Below are 22,762 nucleotides of genomic sequence, written 5' to 3' on the forward strand. Positions count from 1 at the left end.
TGTGCGGGCAGAAATTATCTATTTACTGTTGATTCGGAGAGTATAAGATGAAAACGCTGTCAGGCAGAACGTCTCACTGAAAATGCAAATATAAGACCATATGGAAAATAAGACAAAGGAGGTGTATGTTTTAACGCCATCTTATGTTATTTTGACCATTTGGTTTCTTATGTTAACTGATTTTGCATCAAAAAAGTCTGAATTATTTCTTTCTGGTGTTTCAAAGAACAATTAGTCCTTGTTTTTCACTCTATTGTACATCTTAGATAAATAAATTCGTGCTTTATTTTTACAAAATATGTGTTTTATAATGTTTTAGTAGAATGTTTATTATTTACAGTGAACGTGTACATGTCTTTTCCGCTGGTCATAACACTAAATTTATATAACTGAATTAAATTGAGTATCTTTGCGCATCCCCTTACATGGATAACTGTGGTAATTCTAGAGCTAATACATGCAATCAAGCGCCGACCTTACGGGAGGCGTGCTCTTATTAGGAACAAGACCAACCCGGGTCCGCCCGGTGAAAGTTTTGCAAGAAGAAGAACTTGCAAAAGCAATCGACAAAACAATTCGTTAATACGCCCAGAGACAAACGCTGTTGATAAGTGTAGAACACAACACTAAATACATTTAACTAAAAACAATTATAGTTATAAAGTTTCGCAAGAAGAAACAAAAGCATCAGTCGACAAAATAAATTGTGAACACGCACACAGACAAACGCTGATGAAGACTGCAACACAATCAATAACACTTAAAATAAATTGAACGGATTCGAAATGAATACCCTTTTTTGCAATCCACTAAATTTACCTTCAAGGAAAAGCTTTATGGTTTATTTTATGGTTATGCCAATCCAAGAAGAAGAAACAAAAGCATGCAATCAACAAAACGCACAGAGACAAACACTGCTGAAGACTGCAGGACATCCATTCTGCGTTTCGCAACTACCCAACTCTCTGCGGTCTGCACACACTACCACAAAACACACGTATCCAGCTCCATTGTTGGTTGACTGATTATAGCGATTATTGCTATATGGCTGGACAAGTAAACCCAATCCTTATTGTTCATGGTTAGCCACCAGAAACGACGGTGTCGCCGTGGTAAGGACAGTGTCTCGGATTATTAATCATTATACCACGACCAATGCGAGATCAGACACTTATGAATATTCATTAAGTCATGGAATAATGTAGACATCATTAACAGTCTCGCACGTTGGGTTACCATTAGTGTACACTGGAATTCCCGTTATATTTTGAAGTAATTAAACATTTCTACCTTCATAGCATAGCCTTTCTTTTAAGCCTGGGAGAAAGACCCTGCTATATGGTCGAATTAGTCAGGCCAATGTTTGCATTTATACAAAAGATCTTTTAGGTTGGTAAACAGTTTGCAACAGCTAATTAAACTGTCCATCTATAAAACACGGGTATTCACTGACTGGCTGATGGAGCACAAGCTGGAACCTTGATTTCGAAAAGAGCCATCAATGACAAATGCAACCCCCTGTTAAGTCAAAGACCCAATACTACAACTTCTGCAAACTTTGGGAGGCTCCTTAATTAAGACGGAAATTAATGCCATTCTAGATCAGTTCAGATCAGCATTGGTTTGTAATAAGATGTTTATTTAATGTTTGACAGATCTACTCTCTACGAAGACGGGTTTTTAAATGGCATTGATAATAATTAGTTGCTTGTAACAACATGATCTGGAAATTAAACGTTGGATATAATTATTGCCTGTGGGTAAAGTAGGTTAAATATTTTTTTGAGATGTTGCGTCCTGGAGAAAAAGTGATTCTTTAAATGCGGGATAATTTTGACAGAAAAAGAACCCATATTGCATATAGCTCTAAGAAAAAAAACGAACAAAAGTGATGAAAATATTGCTTAACAAATTAGCCGTAAAGCTAAAAAGGACAGCGTATCAGCGTGGAGCTCTATTAACAAGTGACATGGTATTTTGGCTGCTAACTTTGTTGTAAGAAAGTTGTGTTGTTGTACTCAGTTTACTCTATGAAATAAGGACCCAGATAAAAAAATATGATAAGTCCCTATACTGCCTTTTTAGTGTTATCGAACGCTTTAAATATCTGTGTTATAAACCTAAAATTGATATTATTGTCTACTTATACTAAAAGGATTTCTGCTTGATTCCATAAAATCAAAAGCTTGATGTTAAAAAAAAAACCAGTGCTTGCTTAAGATATGACATAATCAATGATGGTCCATTTACGAATGGTCATTTCGGGAGATTTTCATATCAGCACATTCTGACCGTGTTCCCGATTGGGCAATATCTTAAATGCACCCCGACCAACTCCTTACAAACTCATACCTTTTATTATTCATCCCCTTGTGTATAAACTACGGTCCTTTTGATCAACTTTCTCACTTGAGTGGAACAGGGAACGATCTTGACATACGGACCGGAACCAATGGACATAAAAACAAGCAATATCCAGATTAATAAAAAATAAATAATAAACAGGACATTAATAAAAAGCGCCTTTAACCAGGTGATGCAAAGCGTTGGAAAGAAAGAAACAAAAGAGAAGTCCGAAAGATGTTTTTTTTTTTTTTTGGGGGGGGGGACCGGGATAAATAATTACATGCGACAATAGAACAAAAAATGATTTATGTTCACTTTTTCTTTAAACTTTTATTCAACCACCTTTTTCATGGTGGTTGTGTAAGACAAATCCCTTTTGAGTTCAAAGAAACGTTTGAGCAACATCCTCTGCCAAAGCAATTCAACGATAGAGTAAGGTTTGCGGTAACACCATGTAATGATAATCTCTAATGAGTTGAGGTGGTTCTGAAAAGAACCGTTGGTTTCAACTTGACCTTTTTTGATCAGTATGCTCTGATCGTTTTGGGAAAAAACACCAAAAACATACTAAATGTTATATTATATCGTATTTCCACCATGCACAGTTTAAAATCCTACTAATCCAACGACAGTCAAGAAACATTTAGCTATTACATTGTCACCAATTCATTGCCTTTAATTTGTGGTGATAGCGGCGGCTCGAGACCAGCTGGTCCACAGGAAACGACTGCATGTCGAGACTAAGGCCCAACTAAATTATTAAAAATGATATAATATCTCTCAGTGTTTTACGACCGCAATGCCATTGACTATTGTAGACCCCTTGTTGCGTCTAGTCCACATGACGTCACCAGATCAATACTCGTCTTTTGCGCAGGAAGTTTAGTCATTGGAACAAAAGATGGCCGCCAGATGCTGATATTAATCATGTGACTGTACCGATAATGAGATAATGTTGCCTCTATTTCAGAATATCTTTTGTCTGCTCGCCTGGGTAGGTTGCCAACTTGCTCAATGTGGCATGCAGATACACGTGGTGTAAAAATAGCCCAAACTCAGGTGTAGTTTAATAATTATTGAAACAGCTGACCGCATACACGCAGGTTTTGCCCCATTTAAAAAAAATACCCACCAAAATATAAAATATGTATAACTCTATAAATACCTTTGGTATTACTCCACATCATCAATGACCATAAAAACTTACTTTGTTAAAAGCACTGCAGCTGTTCATTGTGTATAATAGTTTGAGAAACGATTCCCTTTTAAAGAATGTGGTGCTTTTAGAGAGAGAGGGATTCAAAAACATTTCAATCTGGATAAGGTAACTGCATGAAACGTTTTTCAAATTGCGTGATTCAACTATAGACTTTCCTTTAGCGTGAAAAAAACCGCAGCGGCTGCTGATCCTATAGGGGGCCTAAGGGGATGTCTCAAAACGTTACCACCTTCTGAAAGGAAATTTCACAGGTTGGTTATCAACATTTAAATAGGATTGAAACAATCGAATGGATTCAAAAACCAAAGGTATACTTTGCTGTTAATTTGTAATAATGATTATACAGTGACGACAGTTTGGGCTTTTCTTATATCCCATGATCCGTTGACGTTCTCCAATAAAATAGTCGCTTTTGGGTTGTTATTTTCAAATGAGTAACTGTTCATAAGAAAAAGAACATTTAGTTCACAAGCCGTTAACAAATGATAAGAAATTGTCGAAATTTTATGAGAATGTATCAACTTTATCAAGAAACATAGCTCCATCAGTTTTGGTATCTCAACCCTATCATATGGGTGTTGGAATTCGCAGAGTTGCAACCTACAGAGAGACATTTTCTTGTACTGTTGCACTGGTTTAAATCAATGGTAATAAGTATAAAGTGGACCGGGTCTCTACAGTCATTATCAGTTTTAGAAATCAGTAACTTGTGTTACTCTTAATCTAAACCGAGAGATTTGACTGGAAGTTGGAAATGAGTCCAGATATAAATCGGATTTAGGTTAACCTTCTGACTATGCTTAAACAAATCTACACTGACGAACCCTAAAGTTGACTTGTCATCGTGAATTTAGGATTACAAGGACAACGAAAGTCAGTTTACAAGAAGCAGTGGCTAGGGAAAGTCTATGAGGTTTCTGGAAATGAGTTTACAGGCGATGTATGAGTATCGGATGCTGGTTTTCCGACAGTTTAAATCCCTACTTTATTTCATGTATTTCATTTAATGTACATGTTTTATGAATATACATGTTGTATGGTGCATGTAACCCTAGTTTTGAGGGGTAAAGGGGTCTAGCTGTAATGGTCTTAGCCGCGAGGATGGGACAATGTTAAACAATTATATATTGGCATTGTGTAGTTTAATTAAAATTAAGTATCGTAGATGCGTCCCGAAAATGGACACTACTGGTATTTACTACAAAATAACTGTTAGCATAAACTAAAATGGTATAATGAGCAATTGAAAGCTGTTGACAGAATAAAACATTGTGAGGAACGGCTCCCTCTAATAAATTGAGATTACTGGTCTTAACAATTACCAATCGTGTCCACTTGTTTTGTAACTTTCATGATGACATGACAACAAGTTGAAGTAACATAACACGAGCAGTGGGTTTCCAAATTGGATAATTTTATAACCAGGTTGTAAACTTCACCTTTAAGCTGAATTGATTAACGTTACTTAGTAACTACAACCGAGTGAATTGAAGTTAATCCAAGGCATCCGTGTGGAGCTAATGTTCAGGGAAGTTAAAAATTGATAACAAATACCTCGCTAAAGATAAGATCAAGAGTAGAAGATCATCAATTCTTCATCTTCTGGTCTAAGACTTTTACTCATTCATCTTGTCTCTTCTCATTAGAGACGTTGACTAAAGTCCTCTGTCGTGACTAGACAACTTCTCGTATAAAATTAATAAGACGGCACAAAGAAGCCAGACGACGTGTGAGACAAACACTGAGGGCGCACTGCACTATTAAACAAAATCACTGCAGTTTCACACCTACAGTAAACTTGATCGGATAGAGACTGGTTTTCGGGAACTATTCAAATAAGAATTTGAGCTGTTGTCCTTTAATAACTTTGGCAAAACTTAATCAGATGAATGCATGACTCGTCTGTCTGGATCGAAAGTCTGAATCAACAATCTTGGTCAACAGTAGACATAGAAGTAGGCCGAGATCTGATCGCTGAAAGTTCAAGATGATCCGCAATCGGGAACCGTCCATATCTTGGTTCCTATCCCCTGGTTGATAAGACCTATCGGATCGCTGTGAAAGTTCCAGATAATCCGCATTCAGGAACCGTCCATAACTTGGCTCCTATATCCCCTAGTTGAGTAAAGACCGATCGGATCGCTGTGAAAGTTCCAGATAATCCACAATTGGGAACATTCCATAACTTGGCTTCTATCCCCTGGTTCTGCATACAGCTCTCGATACAACTTCTATACAAGAAATATCAAGTGGTAAAACACATATTGAAAGATCGAAGTAGACCGATCAGATTGCTGTGAAAGTTCCAGAGAATCCGCAATTGGGAACCATCTGTAACTTGGCTCCTATCCCCTAATTATGCATACAGCGATACAAATTCTACAAGAATTCTTAACTCGGAAGACCCACATTTGAACATCCTTATGATGATTCATATATAAACTTAGCCGTCACTTTTTCACCTTTCTAAGACGTCCGGACGAGTCCGTGTAATTTTTAACACATCCTTATATTACTCACAGGAGAGAGTATCACTTGACTGAGTCTGGACTCGCTGTACTTCGTTCATCGTGTTCATTCCAGACTCAGGTATTAAAGATGAATGATTAGACTGCAGGACTTGTAATCTCAATGTTGTGGGTTCGAGTCCTCCCAAGCTAACCGCTGGTTTCACAAAGACTAGAATAAGTATTGTCGTCTAGTTAGACTCAAAGTTTCTTGATTTGTGAAAATTCATGATCATATATATATGACGTAATAAACCAATATTTGTATGAGAGAGATTGGCTGTTGCTAGTTTGCCGAGCTCTCTTGAAGGGTAGATAATCTAAACCAATAGTTAATACTGCAGGCCTCGAATTAACCCACACCACCACCCACAGCAATTGCCAGAGTTCTTTTTCCTTTTTACTGTGGTGCCCTTTGCAAAGTTCCAATACAAATCGACATTTTCCTGATAGATTGAAATTGCTGTGCCCGTTCAAGAGCGAAGTTCAAAGCCTGAGGATGCACGTTTGAGACCTACGAAGTGCCCGTCTCAAAATCTTTCACAATTTCCTTATAATCAATTATGAATTATGGAAAGGATGCTATTTCACAATGTCCAATTGGGAAGAAAAGGACTTTAGATCTTGAAAATGTTAGATCAAAGACGTGGTTAGTATAATGGACTCCACATTGTGAAGCGCCAGTGAGAATGTATCTTCATTCCTTCTTCAAGACGCTGTTTTTTAACTACTTTATTCTTAATTTGAAACTGTGTCAGGAAAAGGCTTCCTCGCAGCAAATAGATACACATGGTGTTACCGCAATTCAAATACATCGACACATATAATATCCGTATAAACAAATCCTCAACCCATATCAATTAATTAACTTCAACAAAATCTAGTCTTTCTCTCGAAGATTCACTAAATTATCAAACTTATACGTTGGTATGGCAGTTAAACTTCTTCTTTCGAGTCCATCATCTACACTCTTAAAATATCATGTCGTTCATGTATATGAAAAGTTACAATCCAACCTACCTTTAACTCAAACGGTAGAAATTGTAGACAGCGGATGACTTGTCCATCCCAAGCATGAGAACATTGACAGAAATGACACAGATGTAGACATTAAGAATTAATAAAGACGCCTGCTAGAAGAGGTCTACATCCCCTAACATACTCATGTGTCAAATCATCAGATTCAAGACTATGATTATGGAGGTGGAAAAGGTCACTGAGAAAGACATTCACGTCTGGAAGACATGGATGTTTTCTAGTCCAGAACTTATTCAAAGTACTGATGCAAACCCACCCTTGCATCGTCGTAATCTGAATGTTATTTTTGTGCCTATGTTAGAACAGTTACAAAATGGATGTTGCATCTGATAAAGCAAGACTCAAAAGAACAATCTACCCCACAGCAAGTAGATACACACATGGTGCTACCGCAAACCTAAGATTTATTGATACTTCTGCAATGCCTCAAATCCCATATTCGTTTTATGTAATTAGTTAGCCTTCAAGTGCTACTACAACCTTGTTTTAAAATGGATGAGGTATGAGTGCTACCAATCAAGCAGAAACGATATCCATGATCAGCCTTCGGAGTACAAGTGACTATAAAAGATACATATTTTTATCATTTTGAGGTTTGAACCAGTAGTGCACTATATATACAAAGCCCCCGAGCGAAACCACAGAGTGAACCAAGAGGAACAGTAAGTCCCTCTGACCCCCCTCTCCTAGCCCCCTCTAGCCTTCGAACGGGTATCCATGTTCCGGTCATGACTCACATACCCTACTTAAACCAAACAAAATAAACTATCTTGTCAAAAATAACCAACCCTTAATCCTTTCTCGTAACGCATTTAGGATACGACGGATTAAAAACAAAAAGCATAAAAATGTATTTTCAGGCAATCAACATGATCAGTACGCAGATGAAATTGGTGCTGAGTGAGAAGTCTAAGTAACAAGTTCATCGTTGGCTACACGGGGGTCTTTAGGCCTGAAGGGGGCTCAGGGGTGCAATCCCATAGCCCCCTAAATCAGTTACAGCATCGACTCAGTAGAGATAACATTTATACAAGCCCGGATTGTCCGATTGCTATAGGCAGAGGGCGATGAGAGAGTAGATAATGTTATGATAACAGATACGGCCTATATATGCCACTAAGGACAGGATAATTCATTCCTTATGCTGCATTATGTAGGTCGATCTACAGAAATATTTTTGTCAGCCAAATATTTCATAATGTCAGTATTTTATGGTTCAATGCCACATTGATTAAACCCGTGACTGGTGACGTCGGGGGAAAAAATAGTTTATAAAATAAATTTACAATCAACTGCAAAAAATCCCAACCACGCAAAACAAAACTGAGTTGAGTTGTTTCTGGGTTGGCTTTCTTTCATTTGTGCAGAAATCATGAACTGTCGGTTCTCATACAGCGACCTCAAAATTAAAAATACGACTAGCCACCGCAAGAGGGCGGTACAGACAATTCAAAGCCGGTTGGATTTGCTGTATGATAGAGCAATACTACAAAGCCCAATCTAATATTGTATGTTCAATTTGGTTTTTGCCCATATACCGATGTGTTTTAGCACTATATACAGGCATAGTACTCGGGTGGGATTCGAACCCATGGCCCTTGCAATACTAGAGCAGTGTGTAATATTTTATGTTTTTTTGAGATTACGGCTAAAGCATGGACCCTAAAAGACAAGCGTTCTTCAGATTTAATATTCTGAGAAACCAATAGCAGATCATAAAGCCATGTCCGAATTGGAGAATACGATATAGCTACGGCTGTTTCGCCCGTCATTACGCGTTGAAGTCATAGAAATACAACCCAGTTGAAGTATAGGACATCCTTAGCAACAATCGTAACCGTAGCCGTCAATTCAGTAAAGCCATAATAATGCAAATTCTTAAGACAAAAGCGCCATATTGGTTTCCACTGGATCGTGCGTCAGAAGGACTCCGATGTCTGTTCGAATTGACGGCTACGGTTTTCTCCGCGTCATTCATGTGTTAAAGTTTATGACGTCTCCAGCAACACCCTTAGCAACAGCCAGAGCCGTAGCTGCAGCCGCTAATTCGGAATCAGCCCTTCAAAGTAACAGTGACACTTTTTAACTTCTTATTCCTTCAGAGAACGTAATTACAACATGACAAACTTGACGGGCAGTTAGCGTTAATTTCCTGCTTGTGTAACTTTGGTTATAACCGCGGTTTATTCTCACTGGCAGCTATAATTTAAACAACGTACTTGGTTGCACGGCCACATTTTAAAACGGAAAATAGCGTTTATTTTTCTTTCAATGTGTGCCTTTGGGACAAGGGGGTAAACCGCACGTGTATCCGCTCAAAGTACGACCGATTTGATGGAATCTTTTACCACACAACTGTAATAGCCGTCATGTTATGTTTTAGTTATTTATTATTATAAAAACCATGTTGTAGTTCAAAAAAATCGTTGTAAAAATCCATGTTGTATTTCTGAAAAATCTACTCCGTGATAGTTGAATAATGGTAGCAAGACAAGTTCTCAAAAAAGAACATTAATCTACACAACAAGTAGATACACACGGTGTTACCGCAAACGAAATCTACATGTTATATCTATAGGTGAAAACCCGTTTCTAAACTGCAATCCTTGTCGAGTATTTCCAGCATAGGAATGTTTAATACTCCGACGTCATTCAAAATAATATAGAAAACTCGATTACTTTAGAACTTTTATTATTTAGTTTATTTATCAAAGTAACGATACAGACATAGTCCTCGGTAACTGTTTATACCTTAAGTTATACACATTGTGTACCAGTCCAATTCAAACTAGCACAATAAACTTTTTTTAAAAGAGGGCTAAATTAAGTTTCTTTTCATCCTTGGACACAAAAATTGCGGGTGTCATGTCCCATCAGGGAATTCCGCCAGCCGTAGATTCTGTCCCTCATAATGGGGAATAACGTGGGCTGTATGAGGAATATTCAAAAGAGGGCGCTATCAGAAGTAGTTTGTACGTAGTTTGCCGTATGGTTGAACAGAATCTCCTTGCCACACTGGATCTAAATCGAGCTGGGAGGTCAGCTCAATTTTCAAGTTGGGCTGACACGTTTTCTGATAAAGCCTGCAAGCATAAAAACGGGCTAAACACGGAATTGTATTGCTTAGCCAGAAACAGGTTACCAGCCAAAATCACGTTAATTTACATTGTTGTGGCTGGTGCCCTACTCATTTTTTGCTTAGCAAAGAAATGGTCAAGCCGTTTTTTCTGTTAAACAGCTTGATTTGGCCCATTATCTAACCCTCATTTATGTTAAGCACATAAACTGGTCACGCTGACCAGTAAATGGTTCTCATGATCCCAGGGGTTCTTCTAAGGGCCAATTTTGATTCCGGACTTTCCAGAATGAAGCTTATATTCAAAAGCAAGAATCCATCAATTTTGTTTCGAAATGTACACTGTTGTTCCTTGGTTATCTTCGTTTACATGCTAAGCCCAAATAAGGCACTCTGGCTATATAAGTGGCCGACCTTCAACTTCAAAGTTTACCATGCTCACATTGAAAAAACTTTAAAACTAAAAACATATACTTTATAAAAGTTTAAAAGCGAATTTGTTTTAAATACTTGAAAACAGTAGATAGTTCTAATCGACTATAATAAAGCCACACCTTTACAGCTTTAAAAACAAACATCATTTCCCTTAGCAACGAGAAGGCCAATCAAGCATCCGGGACAGAGAGGACGACCATCTTGAACTGGTGATGAAAACAAACTACCAGCGAAACTCTAACGATCAGACTTGAACACTTTGAAAAAACTTCTCCCTTATATACGGGTCACCAGAGCCGTAACAATTACCCCTGCAGTTCGCAACGGGCAACCCGGTATTGTTAAAATTGGCGCCAAATTCACCAGAAGTTCTATGTCGTCTGCTGCGTGATTGTCTGACTACAGCAGCAATGACGACAATAAGCATTGCGAAAAGACACACTGTAATGACGGGAAGGATGATCATAAAGGCTGGATGATAAAACTCGTCATCTGATCTTGGTTTGAAGTTTTCTGCTGGGTGGTTGGAGTTGCGATGAGGGGTATCTTGAGGCTGAAAGACTGACAAAGGAAAAAGAGAAGGATTCAATCTCATTTGAATGAACAATTAAAGCTTACTTTATCTTAATAAAAAGAGAGAGATATATAAAAGTCTATGTTTACGAATACATTAACAAGTTTGAAAGAGTAACCGTGGCCGAATAGGCACCAACATCAGGGCCCAACTTCATAAAGCCTTGTAAGCACACAAACTTGCTAAGCACACAAAAGTATTGCTTAGAACAAACTTGCTAAGCACACAAAAGTATTGCTTAGAAGAGACAGGATACCAATCAAAATTCCATTGAAGTTAACACTGTTGTGACTGGTGCCCCACTAAATTTGTGCTGAGAAAAGACGTCAAAGCAGTATTTTCTGCTAAACAGCTTTATGAAATTTGGCCCTGGTAAACTGTTACGAGTAAGAATATAGTATGCAACAATAAGGTCGTTTTAAACTTACCATGAACTGTGGTAGTTTCGAAGATTTTCTGTGGCCATGTAGGAGCAGTTACTACACCATTGTCTGCATTACACATTGGTTGCTTACAACACGTAAGATGGGGCCATGTTGTATCTGGTACGATTGGTCTCCTATATGGTTGGGGAAATAGAACACAGTTAATTCAGTTTGCTACACAACTTTGGCCTTCAACTAAAAAACAATGGAACATAAACATAGATATTAAAATAACGACTATAGGCAAATAATAAGTAAATAATGTATACAATACAAAGCAAAATTAAAAACAAACATTCGATAATGAAAGTGGAGGGCCAATATAAATTCATGGAAATACATTTTTCCTTTTCTTCAAGGTCACATTTTATGCTTAAGTAATTTTAAAGGATACCTTAGTTAAACAATGTTTGCAAATTAAAGTTCTTCTGTGTACAATCTAATTATTTCAAAAGAAATGTCCTTGAAAGACACTGGACACTATTGGTAATTGTCAAAGACCAGTCTTCTCACTTGGTGTATCTACATAGCTGTGAAAATTTTAGCTCAATTGATCGTCGAAGTTGCGAGATAATGAAGAAAGAAAAAACACCCTTGTCACACGAAGTTGTGTGCTTTCATATGCTTGATTTCGAGACCTCACATTCTAAATCTGAGGTCTCAAAATCAAGTTCGTGGAAAAAATACTTCTTTCTCGAAAACTACGTCACTTCAGAGGGAGCTGTTTCTCACAATGTTTTATACTATCAACCTCTCTCCATTACTAGTCACCAAGTAAGGTTTTATGCATTAGATAATGTAGACGATTTTAAATGAAATGTCTGCCTACCTATTTTCACAAAAAAGAGGTGTAGTGTCATCAATACAACCACGTGTGACTGGTGAGCTACCATCACCCCTATCTAGGTACTGGGTGTAACATGACGTCACAGCATTACATGTAATGCTACCAGTGTCATTACATGCTGGTGTTGTACAGGCACAGATGAGCTTACCTAAAACACAAGGAACAAAAGGAGATATCAATTAATGACGTCATTGTAACACCCCAGAGCAAGTTCGGATGAGCGACTAGACTAACCAGAAACCATAGAGCATAGGGAGATTGAAACTAATTGAACTATGCAATGGAGCATGGTCGATATGGTCACTTCGAGAACTACGTCACAGTTTCTGGTCAAGAACTTTCTCAATAGTGAAAATATTGTTAGTTTAAAAAAGTGTAATTGTTGTAACCCTTCCCTAGGATATTAGTTTTGTTCCGTTTTTAAAATTAATTGTATACAATACACTACAAATATCGGTTCATACAATTAATTACACAATTAATCAAATGAAACATCGGTCAAAATTATACACAATACGCCTTAAAAACAATAATAAGACTCTTCATTAATTTTAAACCACACAACTGTCTACCGTTGCTATAACAACGATAAGAGATCAAAATGTTGGACTCCAGCCCGAGTTACCCTTCTTCCCGCCCGAGTTAAAAACACATAGTATACAATGATGACAAAAAGTTGATTAATTGCCCCCTGAAACAAAAATCTCGCATAAATTATTCTAGTTTAATATTCTGTAATGTGATTGGACATCAGAGACTGCAATGAGTATATAGCAACATCTTCACCATGGGAATGTAATAAATGAATGAAACACTCTAAAAGCAGGTCATGTACTACCACTAAATCATGTTTCTCATCAATGAATAAAACATCGTCTCCATGAACAGACTCTCCTCAATCAGGTTATCTTTGAAAGAAGAAGAAGAATCCCTTGATTTCAAACCAAGATTCACCGTCTGGGATTGGTGTTTGGTGTGTGATGGAAAACCCACACAATTCAAGGCCAATATAACAATTCATTTTACACAGATGTAGAGCAGGGCTGTATGCTTCGTTTTTGAAAGGGCAAGGGCACCAAGGCAATTTCTCTTTGGCAAAGGGCACCCTATGAGGAAATTGTAAATTTCTACTGGAGCATTTCAAGGGCACCAAGGCAATGACAAGGGGCAACGGAGGCAATCGCCTCCGTTGCCTCCGTGAAGTATCAGGCCTGGTAGAGTCAATGGATGATGAAGTCAAGGAAACAATCTGAATGAGTCATGGTATCACGAGCATACTTTCTTATTTGTGTCTTCGTAAAATGCATGATGTCTGTCTACAGGATTTTACAACAAAATAATATCATAACTTATCATCGATGAAAATTAAATGCCTTCTTCATGTCAATGCATGATGATTGCCTACAGGAAATTACAAAATAATGATACTTAGTTTATAAATTTCTTGTGAATCCCTAATTACTATTATTATTTGTGTAAACATTTATTATACCACAGGTCGCTGTAGGTCAAGTCAGCGTTCCAGCTAGTTAAAAGTTTTCTGAGATACATTTCAAATTTCATTTTTCATTGAAAATGTACCATCCTATTGTCATAAAGAATGGCTTCTGCCTTGAACTCCTCGCTTCTTAAAAATAAATAAATAAATAAATAAATAAATAAATAAATAAATAAATAAATAAATAAATAAAATAAAATAAAATAAAATAAAATAACATGATACAGTTATTCGACCGCTCGATTTTCAAGGTTCATTTTTTGTAATTATAATTTAATCTCAAATTTCTGACTCACTACTATATGGGAATGCAAGGTCGTAGTAATTTGACCATGGAGTTGACGCTGTTCTTAATGAACAGTATATCTCACTGTCTCCAACTCAATGCAGCGGCCAGTCAGAAACTAATTGAAATATAGAAAATGGCGAATACGTGACAGAGTTCATTTAAACGGGAGTCGGTACATTCACCTCACTGTGGTTTCTATTCTGGAACATGATATTAATGAGCACAACTTTAGAATAATACACCAAGGCGGCGCGAAGCTTGGTGAGGTTGGACGGATAGAAATACTGGTGTTTCTTGAACCTTAGGGTTGATGAATGCTGCCCTCTTGTGTGTCGTGTATACAGCTTTTATTTCTTAGGCTATGGAAAAATAGGGATAGATAGAACTTATGATCTTCGGATGTCGTGACGTAATTCTGACACAAAGTAAGTCACACGCTCTGAACTGCTAACGGAGTAAAGCTTCCGGTATCAGTGACGTCACCTTGACGTACACTGTTGCTATTTGGTCAGGCGTTAATGATGACGGGTTACGGTTCCACATACGAAATTAACAAATAAGACAAAAACAAAAACCCAACCAAAACCAAATAAGGATATTTTTAAAAGGAAAAATATTAACCAAAACCTCCGAGTCATTGCAAAATATTGATATTCTTATATATAGCGTTGGTATCTAACAGACTACTATTCACTGCGCTGATGTAATCAATAATCCACCACATTGTGATTATTATTATCTGAATGAACTTCGATAACAGACAACAGGTCAAAACAAACTTTAAAAAACCTTTAACCTTGGAAAGAGGGTGATTAGAATAATGAGCCTCGGAAAGAAGGCTACTTAAAGGCACTAAATTACCGATTGTACTTTTATATGAATATAGCGATGCTGAAAACAGTGGGATCGTTAAAGTTCATGGTTTGAAGTCCTACTCACATAAAACAGTCGTCGGCTAAACTACCAAAATCAACCAACAGAAAAAACATTCACAAGCAGAAACGTGCACTGAAATACATAAGGGACAACACAAATGAAATTAAGTAAAGAGCACCGATCCACAAAAGACTCAACAAACTGACGTTGTTTTATATCAATATTGGGTCAGGGGCTTTCAAGCAAAAAATATACAAAATAAAACATTATTGTTAAAACCCAAATAGCTAAAAAACCAACAATGTCAAAACTATCAAATAATCTTGTTAAACACTAACAAAATGAAGCACATTTCTGAAAAAAATAAAAATAATTCGGGTCCTAGATGCTGCGTAAAAGCTTTCTGATCCTTGCATTATTCATACTTTAATGAGGGTGAGTGACTTGCCCTTTAAGGTCCACGCACTCTCGTCTTTATTCCACGTGCTGTTAGCTCCACGTGAACCTATTAATAAGAATTTAACCTTGAACTTGTCTCAAAGTACTTTCTTACGATACCTATTAGAGTAAACGACGCTGTGTTTTTTTCGCCACTGTATTATGTTTGGGTATGGATAGACTGTTAGTCAGTATTCTTTGATATTTAATTCATTTATTTTCTAGAAGTACAAGGTAGAAATTATCATTATGGATTTTAGTAAGTTTTAGTTGTAAATAATTGCGATGTTAGAAAGGTATTGTTTTATGCACTGTATTATGTTAAAGTACGACTCGACTGTTTAGTCAGTATTGTTTCATGTATTTATTTGCTAGAAGTACAAGTTCGGTAGAAATTATCATAATGGGTTGCAGTCAATTAGCTGTAAATGATGGGGAGTTGGTTAGAAATGAAGTATAAATAGATGTTAAATTTGAATCTTGGGGATAATGAATATTAATTATGGTTTTTACCCTTACACCGATGTGTGCAAGCACCGTTTACTCAGTACTTCCCTGAGTCCTGTGACAAAAACCCACAGGTATATTACTCGGGTGGAATTCGAACCCACAACCTTTGCAATTCTAGAGCAGTGTAGTGTAGTGAAATGTTGTGCTTCATGGCACTGATGTTATCACGTTTGTAGTATGGGAACACGTGGTGTAAGCCTTTAACTAATAACAAACATTGAATACTGTTCACTATCTCCTAGGAGATCTTATGAATATTTCATTTTGACCTATTATTTAACTGAATAGTAAGATTACTCAGAGTTGTCAGCAAGTTTGACGTGAAGATAAAATTGAAGGTTGCATGAATCTCTATGTTCAAAAGTTTTCCCATAAACGGATTTATATTTTTACAGACGACTCAAAGAGAGAATAAAGCACATTTGATTCCAATTATATCAAATCTTTCTCCATTTTTCATAAACCTCAATCATTAGTTTGGCTTTTCGAAGTCTCGGGTTAAACAAATAAATCCAACTTCCTTTTGTCTCATAAAAACCCGATTGATTTCTCCATCTGTCTCCCATATTGATTTCAACATCTGAGTCTAATCTTGACTGTCAATAACATTTTTTATTTGTTAATATTTGTTTTCATTTTTGTATTTCTTTATTGCTGATTGTTGTGGCTTACCGCACATATGGCTAGCTCCCCGGTGCGTGGTGAGCAGCGGGACATAGCCAAATGAGTAGCCGTGATCTGGTCGATACACACGGTAGACCCAGACTGGTTGACTCTGCTGAGTTTGGCTGATGATTTGCAGACTACTTTTACGGAAAATGTTTAGCTGAGTAAATATTACCTGACACCAAATTGGATCTGCTGGGGGGTTTTCTTCAAAAATTCTAGAGAAACTTTCGGAAGAAGTGAAAACATTCCCAAAATGTTTCTTCCCATTAGTAAGTTTTTATTGCCATTAATTTTTAGAGTCATTATCCACAAATAAACAGACCCTTAAATGCAACATAATTAAAAAGTCTCAATATGGCGAACAAATACTGGCAACTTGCTACGCCACTCTGCAATCCAAGAATTCCAAAGTGTTTGTTTGAATTACGGAGCAATGTATAATAACACTCCAACTAGAATGACAGATTCCACACGTCATCACTTATCTTAATCTTGAGAAAGGGCAAGTAGTCACCAAGTCACTCCTCAAGTACCAGACTAAGAACGCGCTGCTTATGTTATCATTCGTGGTATTTTAAACTCCATAAACAACAACTGAATTATTGTAAACAAACCAAGGATAACTCCCACGTGGTCTTGAGGGGTCCCACTTGTAGCAGTTATCTCTTAAGAGGAAGGAATATTTGAAAAATCTGACTGTGCCGAAGACCCTGTATTCCAAGAACATTAATCATCCGAAGCTTGTCTGCCTGGATTTAAGAGACTAGCCTTGACTAGTGTGCCCGTGTTATGACTGCAGTAGGCAACTTTAAGACGCTACAACTTAAGACTAGACTGAAGACAACATAACTTAGAATCTGCCATAGATTGGCTCATATGCCGTGAGTGGATGACGACAGCCAGTTGTATCCATGGAAACACACACTCTAAATGGGAGGAATTTAAAATTTAATCAAATCAAAAGATTAGGGACCAATCCATTTAAGATTTAAAAAATAAATCATAAGTATTTCAAATTCAATTTGAAAAGATTTTAATTTAAATTTAAAAATTGATTCGTCCCTAACTACAATCATTTGGACTAAATCCCCCCTATTTAGAGTGTACCTCCATGGTGTCAACCATTTGAAACGAAAAAACCTTCATTTTCAACCAAAAATTGTGCAACATTTGTTAATATTGCTATCATGGACACAGATTTAACGCACTATTCAAGACGCTACAACTTCCTGAGACTAGAACGGAGACAACAAATCTTAGATCCTGGCTGGATTGGCTCATATGCCGTGAGTGGATGACGACAGCCAGTTGTATCCATGGAAACACTACCTCCATGGTTTCAATCACATTCGAAACGAGAAAACCAACATTCTCAACCAACATTGCGCAACATTGTTCGTTCCTTTCATGGACACAGATAACAATCATACAGTTGTGGAGAATGACGACAAAGGGACACCAAATGACACTATTTTGCTCCTCCCACATAACATCCACTCCATATACCTAAATATTAACATTTCTCACAATAAAGGGAATATTATAAAATGATCGACACAACATGTTGTACTACACCTAAATGATATGATTTAATTGCTCAAGTAAACCACACCGGAGCCCACGGAATCCCAAAGTCCATGCTTCAAGTTAATGATTTATAGTCGGCTGTCACTGTCTCGATGAAAACATTGGGCCGTCAAGTGGGCGATTGGAGCCCGGTGCCGATACTCCAAAGTCTAGCCCATTCTCTTTCTCTTCTCGATCTTTTTAATAGATGAAAAAATAATAACTGTATCTAGTTTTTGGTCAAGTAGGTCCAAGCGTCACTAGCTAAAGTTTTGTTTTGTGTTTAGTTGAAGTTGCAATCGTTAGTCGGCAATGGGTGCCACAATGTCGCTGTGGGGACCCCCTGTCCCGCACAGCATAGACACCCTGGTGCGTTCGGGGTTTACAGTTGTACCAATCAGGTTACATTTGTATTTATAAATCTATACATCCATACCAGTGGAACTTCTAAAGAAAGTATCAACCTCATCGATACGCTCAAGTAAGAAAACTGTGATGTGTTAGATTTTGTTCATGTATTTGGGCCTATTCACATAAATTTCAAAATAAACACAAACATAAAGTTTTGTTAATAGTGGCCAGCCGTCGATTTGTCCCCTGCTCTATGATTTCACCAAACTCAAACTCTTCTTATAATTTAGGATCAATCTTAGGACTTACAACGAGTTAAGTTTTGAACCCATTTTAAGTTAGGCAGTTCTCATTCATCCATAGCCAAACTTTCCAGCACAAACGGATACCCAGATACACAAACGACGAGTTCTAAAATTATTCAGCAAGAATATGTATGACATAGGTCTGTGTTTTCCTCCTCTGGACAACTTAAGGTGTGTCAAATTCAGCCACAATGCAAACATTTGATGATCGACTTACCATCAAATCGTCATTTTATAGAATAAAACTCTCCGGAAACAGGTCACTCCATCCAGCAAACTCAAACAACCCTTTGTGCCTATGTTTCGATCCAATCAACAAACACGTTTTAGACACCTTTATAAACATTATACACTTTCGGAACAGAAAAAAACCCAAAAAAACCCTCACAGATTTACAATTAACTTACAGGGTTTACAGAAGGTAAATTCTCGACAACGAGAATTACGGATTATAGCCTGTAAACACATGTCAAGAACCGGCGAAACAAAGGTGTGTTTCCCCGTTACTTTCTCCCGACTCCGATGACCGATTGAGCCTAAATCTTCACAGGTTTGTTATTTTATATATAAGTTGTGATACACGAAGTGTGGGCCTTTGGACAATACTGTTTACCGAAAGTGTCCAATGGTTAAGGCCTTGTATAGGCTTGGTGTTGTGTGGTTAAGGCCTTGTATAGGCTTGGTGTTGTGTGGTTAAGGCCTTGTATAGGCTTGGTGTTGTGTGGTTAAGGCCTTGTATAGGCTTGGTGTTGTGGTATCATTCCTTGCCTTCCACCTTGGGCCCCGGTTCGAATCACGTCAGGGGCACTATGTGGGTTGAGTTTTCAGTCCCTACCTGACTGTGTGATTTTTACCCTAGAATAATTATCTGGGGTTTTCCTCCCACATCTAATAAAACTGAAACTTCCTTCCTTGTCTTTCTCTTCATTGGGTAACAGTGATCAAGCTTTTCTGAGAGTCCTAGGCTTCACAATCACAATAAATGAAATGTTTAATAACTGGTAAAAGTGAAATTATGTTAACAGGTCTTCTAAATACCTGTAACTCAACTGAATGTGTAAACATTTTCAAACGGTTTATTAACAAAAATATTTATAAAACTAAAAAACCTTCAGACCTCAATTAAATTTTTGCAATGTCATCTGTCGAGGGTCTAGTAATTGGAATGGTTTACCAATTAACCCATAGTGGGTACAGGGGATCAAGGAAGATCCCAGTCTCGACGAAGAAGTTATGTCTCAACACCGAATCCGCCCATGCAGTACCTCGATATGTACAACTGGTTGGAGGAGCAAGTGTCTTCTTTAATCAATAATATAGGCTCTACAGTCAGATGCAGGCTGATAGCGCATGAAGCACAACCTGGGCTAAGACTTTAGAAGGCTCCGTTTCCGTTCAACCTTCTACCTTAATTTCCTCCTTACGAGTACGATCTTAGATCGCTCATGGCATCTTCTTCATGCTGGGAGGAGGGGAATCTAAGAAATCATTTCTTTTTACGAATATAACAACTTTTTTAAAGAGAAAAATGAACCATACCTCTACCAAACTAACTTGCTTGCTTTAGTCGTTTTTTGATAATAGCGATTTTTGTTCACGGAACTCGGGTAAAAACTGAGTAGGCCTATATCCAGTGCTTGTTACACACAGTCAACGGTGTGACTGTAAGGGTATTGAACCAAAACGAAACCCATGCTTTATGGTCCACTAAAGAAGTCACTTAATTCGGACAAACACTTACTAAAACACAAATCAAAACACAAAACTTACTAAAACACAACTGATTGAACGCAAATGACGAGTATTTGCAGTATTTTTATGTCATTTTCCGGTTTGCGTCCTGCATATCTGATAAATGAGGGATCCTCGTTAGATCATCAAACTCTTAATGATAGAATGAACGTCTATAATAGACCGGGTAACCTTTGTTTACAAACAGTGCGACCTTGTACATTCCAACACATTTCGGCAAAGCTCACATAAATTAAAGAGATAGCTAGTAATAGCAACAGTAAACAGCTAACATGTTTTGAGATGTGATCCTTTTCTTCACATCGAAAGTTGATAAAAAATAAGATGATAAGTTTGTTTTCATTGAACTGTGTATTAATTACACTCTTGCTGCATGAAGTCCAGGCTCTGTGGCTTTTTTAATATTAAGATGTTTGTCTTATAACGGTTCTCAATTCAAGCTTGAAATGATCAAATAAATTGGACCATTTAATTAATTAGTTACGGATTAGTTGAGAATTATTTACACTAAGCTAACATTGTTGTACTTTCAATAATTCTGTTCAAATATATTCAATACCCATAGAATATCTTCCTACCGACCAATACCATCTCGTCTAAAGTATAACCATGGATGAAGAAAATTAGTCAATGGTACACACAATTTGCTCCTATCACACTATGGCAATCTCCGGACTCCTTTGTGTGGCTTGCATTGCAAGCATCTACCTCCAACATTCCAATTGTAAGTATATACCCAGCAAAAATATAAGATAAGTAAATATTAGGATGTATAGTTTACCTAGCCTATATCCTCACCGGTTATATAAACACGCAGTCTTATCTCTTATATTGAATAGTTTTTCTAGAGAAATAAACAAAGAGTTCTTTACCGTGTGTTGTGTGCACCATCATCAGCATGACCAGCATTATATACACGTTGAAGAAGAAGACACATATCTTCAAAAGTGACATGGTAGCGAAAGAAACTCTTGCAGTTTCTCAGGCCAATCTTCAGGAACGATGAACTTCTCAATATTTAGTTACTCAGTATTTTTTACGGAGTGAAATAAGCAGGATGCCATGTGCTTATGGCATGCTATCGTATTTTTAGCGGACAATTGGCAAAGAGAGAATCAGTTCTGACGATTATCTGTCAGCAAATGTTGCAAAATCTCGCAAATCCCTCATACTTGTCAGTGAGGTCAGTAACATGACCTTTCAAAACTTGTCCAAAAACGTCAAAATAACTTCACCGGAAAAAGTTACCGGACAGGAAGGTCCAGAGAGCGAGTCGTCCACGGTCTTCCCTCCCGGCCAGCAAGTGCAGAAACCCCGTGTAGGGCTACATCTGTTTTGCATGTGCGCTCACTGAGTACAACTCACGGTATCTCGATTTCTAATCACACACTGCCGACTGCGTAGCCCAATCAAAGAGTTCAGTTGTAAATGCAGTATGAAGTCCAGTCTATGGCTCTCAAAGTGTGCGTAGATCTCACGCACTTTGCTATCTTCAGTAACCAAGTCAGTGTGCCACATTATAATGGCCTGCTTTTGGTTTTGTTCACGAAAAAAACATTTTTCTGACATATCTGAGAGGATAGTGTGTGCATAGAGTGTCTCTGTCCTTATGGTGTGTGGGAGACTGCGGTATGGTACATTACGTGATTTGTATTTCTAGTCTGTGAATGGACTGTCATTGCTGCGCTGTGTTGTTATTGATACATATGGAATGCGGACGCCAGTTGCCTGTAGGCGCTAGCATGTCGTGTATTACCATACCAGCATGGCAATCTTCCCCCGCGAGCTACGTCATGCATGCCCAAAACAACCATTCATATCAACTTTAGAATATTGGAAGGAAGTATAGACACTAAATCTACTGGCACGATGAGGAGATACATATTCCATTTAGAATTTTGATTAATTTCAAGTAATACGTTCTTGTGGTTTTTAAAGTCTTTTTTTTTTTCCTGCACAAATGATTTAACTTATTTTTTGTAAAAGTTCCTTGGAATTTAAAAGATCAGTTCAGCAGTGAATTACGCCTTAAAATGTTGAA

At 37.5% G+C, this 22,762-nt stretch overlaps 1 protein-coding gene across 1 annotated transcript; it reads right to left on the reverse strand.

Moving 5' to 3' along the window:
- Positions 1-9,789: 9,789 nt before the first annotated feature.
- LOC117299800 (BMP and activin membrane-bound inhibitor homolog) lies at positions 9,790-22,358 on the reverse strand. The gene is made up of 4 exons (XM_033783323.1): positions 21,594-22,358; positions 12,450-12,615; positions 11,624-11,754; positions 9,790-11,182 (listed from the first exon to the last, which is right to left on the reverse strand). Exons 1-4 carry the CDS (start codon positions 21,673-21,675, stop codon positions 10,866-10,868), a joined length of 696 nt encoding a protein of 231 aa, XP_033639214.1. The 5' UTR covers positions 21,676-22,358; the 3' UTR covers positions 9,790-10,865.
- Between the last annotated feature and the right edge of the window lie 404 nt (positions 22,359-22,762).

Source organism: Asterias rubens, chromosome 15 (genome assembly GCF_902459465.1).
Source record: "Asterias rubens chromosome 15, eAstRub1.3, whole genome shotgun sequence".
Lineage (NCBI taxonomy): Eukaryota > Metazoa > Echinodermata > Asteroidea > Forcipulatida > Asteriidae > Asterias > Asterias rubens.

What these genes read in the sequence shown, in the direction of transcription:
- LOC117299800 (XM_033783323.1), bottom strand. Translation starts at nt 21,675, where the DNA reads ATGTCACTTTTGAAGATATGTGTCTTCTTCTTCAACGTGTATATAATG. An exon ending in GATGGTGCACACAACACACG is followed by an intron (nt 12,616 to 21,593) that starts GTAAAGAACTCT and finishes CTTGTGTTTTAG; the next exon opens with GTAAGCTCATCTGTGCCTGT. An exon ending in CGAAACTACCACAGTTCATG is followed by an intron (nt 11,183 to 11,623) that starts GTAAGTTTAAAA and finishes TTCCTTTGTCAG; the next exon opens with TCTTTCAGCCTCAAGATACC.